Source organism: Anopheles coluzzii, chromosome 3, assembly GCF_943734685.1.
Source record: "Anopheles coluzzii chromosome 3, AcolN3, whole genome shotgun sequence".
Classification (NCBI taxonomy): domain Eukaryota; kingdom Metazoa; phylum Arthropoda; class Insecta; order Diptera; family Culicidae; genus Anopheles; species Anopheles coluzzii.
This window is the reverse complement of record NC_064671.1, coordinates 57037188-57046371: the sequence shown is the minus strand read 5'-3', so window position 1 is coordinate 57046371 and position 9184 is coordinate 57037188. Positions and strand designations below refer to the sequence as shown.

At 44.6% G+C, this 9184-nt stretch overlaps 1 protein-coding gene across 1 annotated transcript; it reads left to right on the top strand.

Moving 5' to 3' along the window:
* Positions 1-598: 598 nt before the first annotated feature.
* LOC120956153 (uncharacterized) lies at positions 599-3257 on the top strand. The gene is made up of 2 exons (XM_040377527.2): positions 599-3168; positions 3245-3257. The coding sequence occupies exons 1-2, from the start codon at positions 599-601 to the stop codon at positions 3255-3257; spliced, it is 2583 nt and encodes an 860-aa protein (XP_040233461.2).
* The last annotated feature ends 5927 nt before the right edge of the window (positions 3258-9184 follow it).

The following is a 9184-nucleotide window of genomic DNA, read 5'->3' as shown; positions in this document are numbered from 1 at the left end:
GGACAACGGCACACGGCGTGGCCAGCGACGGAAAATTCCACTGGACGCCAACTCATCCCTTTGAGGTGCGTTGTATTGGACAACGGCATACGGCGTGGCCCAGCGAGGAAGACATCCACTGGCGGCCATCTCATCCCTTAAACTGCGTTGTATTGGACAACGGCATACGGCGTGGCCCAGCGAGGAAGACATCCACTGGCGGCCATCTCATCCCTTAAACTGCGTTGTATTGGACAACGGCATACGGCGTGGCCCAGCGAGGAAGACATCCATTGGCGGCCATCTCATCCCTGAAACAACGTTGTATTGGACAACGGCGTACTGCGTGGCCCAACGAGGAAGACATCCACTGTCGGCCAATTCATCCCTGAGAGTGCGTTGTATTGGACAACGGCACAAACCTTGGCCCAACGAGGAAGACATCCACTGTCGGCCAATTCATCCCTGAGAGTGCGTTGTATTGGACAACGGCACAAACCTTGGCCCAACGAGGAAGACATCCACAAACGAGCAACTCCTATCGTCAATTTTGCGGTGTATTAAACATCGCCTTGTGTGTTCATCACGACATCAGTAGGAAAAGCATCTACAAGTCATCATGCCGACAACTAGATCCACATCGCAGCGTGTAGAAGACCCTGCATCACAAGAAGAAGCACAAGCTGCACCACAAGCGGCACCACAAGCTGCACCACTAGCTGCACCAGCTGCACCACTAGCTGTACCAGCTGCACCACAAGCTGCATCACTAGCTTCACAACAATCTGCATCCCAAGCTGTCGTCGCTGAACAAATGTACCACTATGGGGACGATGAATCTTCGGCCACACAAAGAGAGCTTAAGACGTTAAGGCTTCTGCATTTCAGTATGCAACGCAAACTCATTCAGCTACTAGAAGAAGTTACAGCAAATCCAATCACGGCATCTACCCATAACGTCAAGTGGCAATATTTGAATGATTTAAAAGCCAAGCAGAATGCAATCTTTGAAAAGGTAATTGCCCTAGCTCCCACTGACATGGAGCTCGACTTTGCTGAAGACGAAGCATACTCGAAGATTTGCATTCAATTGGACACATTGATTGCACGTGGGACACCGAGTGCCGCATCTGCTCCGGTGAATCCAGTGGTAATAGCACCGTCACACCATCTTAACATTCCCATGCCAACGTTCGATGGAACGTACTCCCAGTGGCCTAAATTCAAATCAATGTTTTCGGACATTGTGCAGCAATCTGGTGCTTCTGATGCCGTCAAGCTTCATCATCTGAACAAGGCGTTGATTGGCAATGCAAGTGGCATTCTAAACGCAAGCATCATCGCCGGAAACAATTTCGTCAGTGCTTGGCAGATACTAGAGGACCGTTACGAAAATCCTCGCGTAATTGTTGACGGACATATTTCGGGCTTGCTTCAAATGAAACCCCTCGCCAGAGAATCAGCACGTGGACTGCGTGATCTAATGGAGACGTGTAAAACTCATGTAGACGGACTGTCTTACATGAAGAAGGAGATTGATGGTACCAGCGATTTGATCATCACCCACATCTTGGCATCATGTTTCGATGCAGAAACAAGGAAGCTGTGGGAACGGACCCGAGGGCAGTTTCCCGAATTGAAGTCTACGCTCGAATTTTTGTGCAGGCAATGTGATGTGCTAGACCAGTGTGCTCCAGGCAAAGGCGAGAAACGCAAGGTGGCAGGTGCTAAAGCTTATACATCATCGGTACAAGCCTGTAAACTTTGTCGTGGCAATCAGCATTCCATTTCCTTGTGTCCTGATTTTCTCAAGCTCTCCGTACGTGAGAAACAGGCGAAGGCACAATCACTTCATTTATGCTACAATTGCCTTGGTTCCGGACATTCATCTTTCAAGTGCGAATCGAAGAGAAAATGTCGCCACTGCAACAGACGTCATCACACGCTTCTTCATATCGAGCTGAACAACGATATGGCAAGGACAGAAAATGTGCCATCTACCTCCACGCAGACGTCCCAAGCCGTTCCAACTACATCAAAGCCGACCGGAAGCCAGTTTTCACCTCAGGTTGCCTTGAGTGTGAATGGAGAGGCTACCTCCACTGTCCTGTTATCTACAGTGATCATCAACATCATGGACGACCAAGGGATTGAGCATCATGCGCGAGCACTACTGGATAGTGGCTCGCAATCGAACTTCGTGTCTGGTAGATTGGCCCAACCACTACGGTTGCCAAGGAAACTTGTCAACATTCCTCTATCGGGCATCGGTGGCAGCTCAAACATCAACGTCCGACATGCTGTACGAGCCACAATTCGATCCCGCTGCTCCGACGATACGTTTTTCGTCGATTTACTGATTTTGCCCAAACCTACGGCAAATTTACCAACTCGGCCGGTAAATATCAGCAACTGGAACATCCCGGCTGAATACATTTTGGCAGATCCGACGTTTAATCAGCCTGGAAGTGTGGACATCATTCTTGGTGCCGAGATGTTCTACGAGTTCTTGAAGGAGCGTTGTGTATCATTTGGTCAGCATCGTCCGATACTTCAAGAGTCGAAATTCGGCTGGATCGTGAGTGGAACTGCTCCTGTTGAAATATCTGCCGAGCCAATTGTGTGCATGACAGCAATCGACGATCTGATGAAGAAATTCTTTGACATTGAGGAACTGAATGATGAGCCTAACTGGAGTTTGGAAGAACGAGCTTGCGAAGATTTTTATCGTAAAACAACTACTCGCGACGAAAACGGGAAATACATCGTCCGACTACCACGGAAACCACAAATGTCTGGAAAGCTAGGAGACCCCAAAGTGATTGCTTTACGGCGGTTTCTGGCTATTGAACGTCGTCTCCAGATGGAACCAGAAACTCGAAAGGCATACATAGAGTTCATGAACGAGTATCAGCGTATGGGGCATATGTGCAAAGTGCCAGCAGATGAATCAACCGGTGAAACCATTTACCTTCCACACCACCCGGTTTTTAAGGTCGGCAGTACTACAAATAAATGTCGAGTCGTGTTTGACGCATCAAGCAAGTCCAGTAACGGATTTTCTCTGAATGACACACTGATGGTCGGACCGACCATCCAACAAGATGCAACATCAATTTTGCTACGGTTTCGAACGTATACCATCGCACTGACGGCAGAGATCGCACTGATCTTGGCCACGATGTACCGGCAAGTGTGGATGCATCCAGCAGATCGTGCATTACAACGGATTTTATGGCGCACTTCTCCTGACGACCCTATTCAGGAGTATGAACTAAACACAGTGACACATGGAACAGCATCAGCTCCATTCTTGGCCATACGATCATTGAAACAGACTTGCGAAGACCATGGACAACAGTTTCAAGTAGCTGCAGCGCGTGCATCCAACTTCTACGTAGATGATTTTGTTTCTGGAGCAGATTCTGTGGAGCAAGCTAGGCGCTTGCAGAATGAGATAGAACAACTTTACCAAAAGGGAGGATTTCCTCTCCGGAAATGGGCCTCCAACGAACCCTCTGTGCTTGCTGGATTAGATGATAGTAATCTAGCATCAAGCCCGTTCACATCAATAGTCAGCGAAGGGCCCCTGTCAACGTTGGGCGTAGTGTGGAGACCTTCAACAGATGAACTTCAATTCAAAGTTGGTGAAATAGAACCAAAAGGATTATTCACCAAACGAAAGGTGGCTTCATGTATAGCTCGCATATACGAACCTCTCGGCATAATTGATCCTGTAAAGGCCGTTGCGAAGCAACTATTACAACAAATATGGAGTCTCAAGAAGGATGACTCCCAACTGTGGGGATGGGATGATGAGCTCCCTCAGTCATTACAACAACAGTGGATAGAGTTCCAGTCCCAGCTAATCCATCTCAAACATTTGACAATTCCGAGGGTAGCGGTTGCAGCAGATTCTATTGAAGTTCACTTTTCTTGCGATGCCTCGGAACAAGGCTACGGTGCATGTTGCTATCTAAGGAGCATCAACGAAGCTGGCGACATCAACATTCAGCTATTTGCATCAAAAACAAAGGTTGCTCCACTGAAGGTGAAACATTCCATAGCCCGCTTAGAGTTATGCGCTGCTCAGCTGTCTGGACAACTTTATGAACGAGTAAAAAGGGCAGTAGCATACACGTATCCTGCTGTGTTCTGGATCGACTCAATGACCGTGATACATTGGCTTCGGTCTCCTCCCAGCCGATGGAAGCCATTTGTTGGAGATCGAGTGTCTCAAATACAACAGATGACTCAGGGCAGCAGCTGGCGACACATTTCTGGAGTGGAAAATCCTGCAGATCTGGCTTCAAGAGGATGTTCCTGCATCGATCTTCTCAACAGTTCCTTATGGTGACAGGGTCCAAGTTGGATGCGTTCACCGCAACATGAATGGCCACTTACACCAATGTCATATGACAGTCAGGATGCCAATGAAGAACAGCGAGCATTACTATTAGCGTATCCAGTAGTGGATGTGACACCACATAGAATATTTTCGCTTTATTCATCGTATTCAAAACTTCGACGGATAATGGCATACTGGATCCAGTTTTTCAATCGGCGACACAATCGACGCAGTTATGATAGAATTGGTCTAACCACTGCAGATCTGAGAGATGCAGAGGATCAGCTGTGTCCACGCGCTCAACACGAATGCTTTAAGTCAGAACTTATGGCACTTCAACGTAACCAACCCGTTGCTGCATCATCCAAATTGAAATGGTTCAACCCTCAACTAGGAGCAGATGGACTCATCAGGATTGGAGGACGACTGGAAAATGCATCTCTCACTATGGACGCTAAACATCCAGTTGTAGTTCCTGGTAACCATCCATTGGCTAGTATGATAATGAAACATTATCACTTGACACAATTGCACGCTCCACCGCAATTAATGTTAAGTATTAGCCGGCAACGATTCTGGATCATCAATGGGCGTAATTTGGCACGAAAGATTCATCACGAGTGTTATACGTGCTTCCGTGCTCGGCCGCCCCCGACAAATACTCTCATGGGAGATCTGCCATCCGGCAGAGTAAATGCTGCAAGACCGTTTTCGATAAGCGGTGTTGACTATTGCGGACCTCTTTTGGTGAAAGGTACCCACCGCCGGGCAGTCCCCACAAAGGCGTATGCAGCGATCTTCGTGTGTTTCATCACCCGTGCAGTACACATTGAACTGGTATCCAACATGACGACTGAAGCCTTCCTCTCTGCACTACGTCGTTTTGTGGCCCGCCGGGGACTACCTCCGGAGATCCATTCAGACAACGCCACCAACTTTAAGGGCGCTAATAATCATCTCAACGAAGTGTACAGAATGTTGCATTCTGAGCAACGCTTGCAACCCATCACTTCTTGGACACTGGAGCATGGAATTACTTGGAAATTCATCCCTCCTCGAGCCCCACATTTCGGCGGATTGTGGGAGGCAGCAGTAAAATCGATGAACACGCATCTGGTACGGGTCCTCGGGGCATCAACTCTTTCGTTTGAGGACATGACAACGGTTCTAGCAGAAATTAAATGTTGTCTTAACTCCCGCCCTATCACCGCTCTTACCGATGATCCCTCGGATGTAAATGCGCTGACACCAGGCCATTTTTTGATCGGTACACACATGAAGGATGTTCCAGACATCATCTCAGCAGACATTCCAGAGAACCGTCTCAACTAGGCATGGGCAAAACGATTCTTTTCACCGAACGCGAACGAACTAGTTCGCTCACCAAAAAGAACCGAACGTGAACGACGATTCTTTCGTTCTTTTTTTCATGGGGTTTTTATTCACAAAGAACATTCGTTATTTTTTTCATTTACCCACCATAGACGCATACTGTAGCCAAAGAAGTACTCATTCTGCGGTTGAAACCAATCATTTAAAAACATTAAATAAATCAGCCCATCTGCTGTCTGGTCAACACAATCTATCGCAAAACCGACCAAAAACTAGCATGTAAAAAACTAATACGAGCAAAAATGTCTCCAGCATATATTGTACCCTATGTCTTATACACGCTCAAGGATTCTATAAAAAAAACTACTTAAACATGGATAAACATGATGAGCGCAATCAATTCAGTTCAGTTCATTCGCGAACAATGACTAATGCGTTTGAACGGGCTCGATCTATTGAATTGTATAGGTATAATTTCCACACCAACAGAACACAGATCGAACACCAGTTCGAACGCGTTCGGTGAATTCAGTTGTGTAGGTACGATTTACATACCAACAGTACACAGATCGAACACTAACCGATCAGATCGAACGCGTTCGATGAATTCAGTTGTGTAGGTACGATTTACACACCAACAGACCACAGATCGAACACTAACCGATCAGATCGAACGCGTTCGATGAATTCAGTTGTGTAGGTACGATTTCCACACCAACAGAACACAGATCGAACACCAGATCGAACGCGTTCGGTGAATTCAGTTGTGTAGGTACGATTTACATACCAACAGTACACAGATCGAACACTAACCGATCAGATCGAACGCGTTCGATGAATTCAGTTGTGTAGGTACGATTTACACACCAACAGAACACAGATCGAACACCAGTTCGAACGCGTTCGATAAATTCAGTCGTATAGATACGATTTCCACACCAACAGCACACGTATCGAACACTGCTGGACAAATTCGACGGCGTTCGAGGAATTGAGTTGTATGGGTACGATTTCAACACCAACAGGGTACATTTTGATCTCTGACGACCCGTTCGCACGGTGCGAGAAAGAGCGAGAAAGCAATATGATTTTGCACGTTTCATTACCACATTTATGTGTGCCGTCAAACACTGACGGAACGTTCGAACGCGTTCGGTGTAGTCAGTTTCTTCCAAAAGTCCTGGTCGTTCTTTTTGTTAAGAATCTCGTTCGTTCGTTCACTTTACCGAACTGTTCGAACGGTGCGATTCTCGTTCATTTTACACATGCCTAGTCTCAACCATTGGCGGCAAGTGCAACAACTCAAGCGACGGTTTTGGGATCGTTGGCACAACGAATATCTCCATTCATTACAAAGTAGATCAAAATGGTTCAAGGGCACTGAGCAGAACTTCGAAATAGGAACGTTAGTGTTGATTAGATAAGAAAATACTCCACCTTGTAGATGGCCATTGGCACGAATTATTAAATTATATACAGGAAAGGATGGTCATTCAAGAGTAGCTACAGTGATTAACAGTAAGGGTACAACAATAACAAGACCACTAGTTAAATTATGCGTGCTGCCTAAACCAGGTTAAATTGATTCCAATTTAAGGTGGCAGAATGTTTAGGATTTAAATGCGCCAAATGTAGGCAATTTGTTGTATACGCGAAGTAAGCCGTAAAACCAAGAGCAGCGCCATCTCGAGGTAATAACACAACTATTCCACACTTCACAGTAGCGCCATCTACATAGTTAATTATGCAAACTATGGGGTCAAAGGGTGGTGTATTGGCTAATCATAAGGAAACATTTGTATGTTCACGGAAAGAGGGGAAATTAAGCCAGCGTACAAACCCCAAAATGTAAACATCGCTAACGGAGCACAGCACTTTGTAATAAGTACCCGAAGAAATATATGCAGAATTCAGTTAACAGCACAGATTGTGGAGTCAGAATTTATTGTTCTATATCTTCAAATCACCCAGCTGGCAAATCTTGTACAGAGTCCTTGGCGGGTAGCCCTTACTTGACACTTGTCAGCGCTCTCAGGTGTATTTGGTATCGTGCTGATTTTTGCTCCCTTTGAAACTCGAATCGCGAGTTTAAGGTAATCTAGTGTAGGGCGCAATCCTACACACCCTATATTCTGTCCTTATCTAGCTAATGCATTTTTATGTAATTTACTTGCTATAATTATTCCTATCCTTCCTATCCTTCCTGTACCATAAACGATCGCTACCATAATTGCTTACTATAATTGATTATTCCTAGTATTATACTAATTGCCTAAAGGCCGGGCTACATTGATCGTACTCCGTAGTGTAATTTTTGTGAACGCGTACGCCATCTAGCGGTGGCGGGTTGAAGCTACATGCTGGTATAATTTATCTGTAAAAAAAACGTTTTGGGTCGAGGAGGCTATAATTTTACCCAATGATGGATAGATGTTGGAAGATGGTGAAAAATTTTGCCCAGCGCTTTGTATCAATGACGATTTGTCCACCAACAACAATTAACGGCTTGCTTTGTTCCAATTTGTAGGCGTTTATCAACATTTAAAACGGCATACAAGCAGCCTGATCGAAACTTGATGAGACACCAAGTATGAATAATTTTGACACATAAATTATACAGACATCTAGCTTGCGCTGGTCGCCGCCAGATGCGCTAGTGAAAATCGAAATTACACTTGCGAGTCAATGTAGCCCGGCCTTAACTATCGGGCGCTACAATACAACGACTATAGGAACCATACCACCATTATAGGTACAACGAAGCAGTCACAAAAATATGTATTTTTTCATAAATTTGATGTATTTCGTGATAAAAATGGTTGTGATTGCGAAGATAAAACATATTTCAATTGCTATGTGTTAAAATATTCAAGAATTTACCTTCCTAACACTTTAAATCCATTGAAACACATCGGTACCACTACAAATTGCACCACTATTGGTACATTTACTCTACGCATTATAGTACCCAATACTGACGTGAAGTTTATTTAAGAGAAAAATCGAAAAAATTAAATTACAGAACATTAGACATGCAGTAAATTAATCAAATTAATGAAACAAGGTAATGTTGTTTTATTACAAATAAAAATTTTAATTGCTACAAACAAGATCTACCAGGCATCAGGAATAATATGTTATTAAATAATTACGATGATAAGACCCACCGCTTTCCCATGCAAAAGCGTTTGAAAACAGTTCATGAATAATTTCCTAGGCAATGCTTAAACAGCATTGCACTAAAAACAACAACGTTTTATGAACACAAATGGTTTCCAACCGCTTTTGCATACACCTTCTTTTTTTATCATCATAACTAAAAATACCAACAAAACTACAATAAACTACAACTACGAGCAAATAAGTGGTTAGCTACAGAATGATTCTTAAAGTAAAATGTTAGTGAATACGTGTCAATGAATTTTAATCCGACTGGAGGGTATGCAAAAGAGGGGAAAAACAACTGTGCCAGGTTTTGATGGAGGATAGACAGCTACAAGTTTACATATAATATCTAACAGAGAA

What these genes read in the sequence shown, in the direction of transcription:
- LOC120956153 (XM_040377527.2), top strand. Translation starts at nt 599, where the DNA reads ATGCCGACAACTAGATCCACATCGCAGCGTGTAGAAGACCCTGCATCA.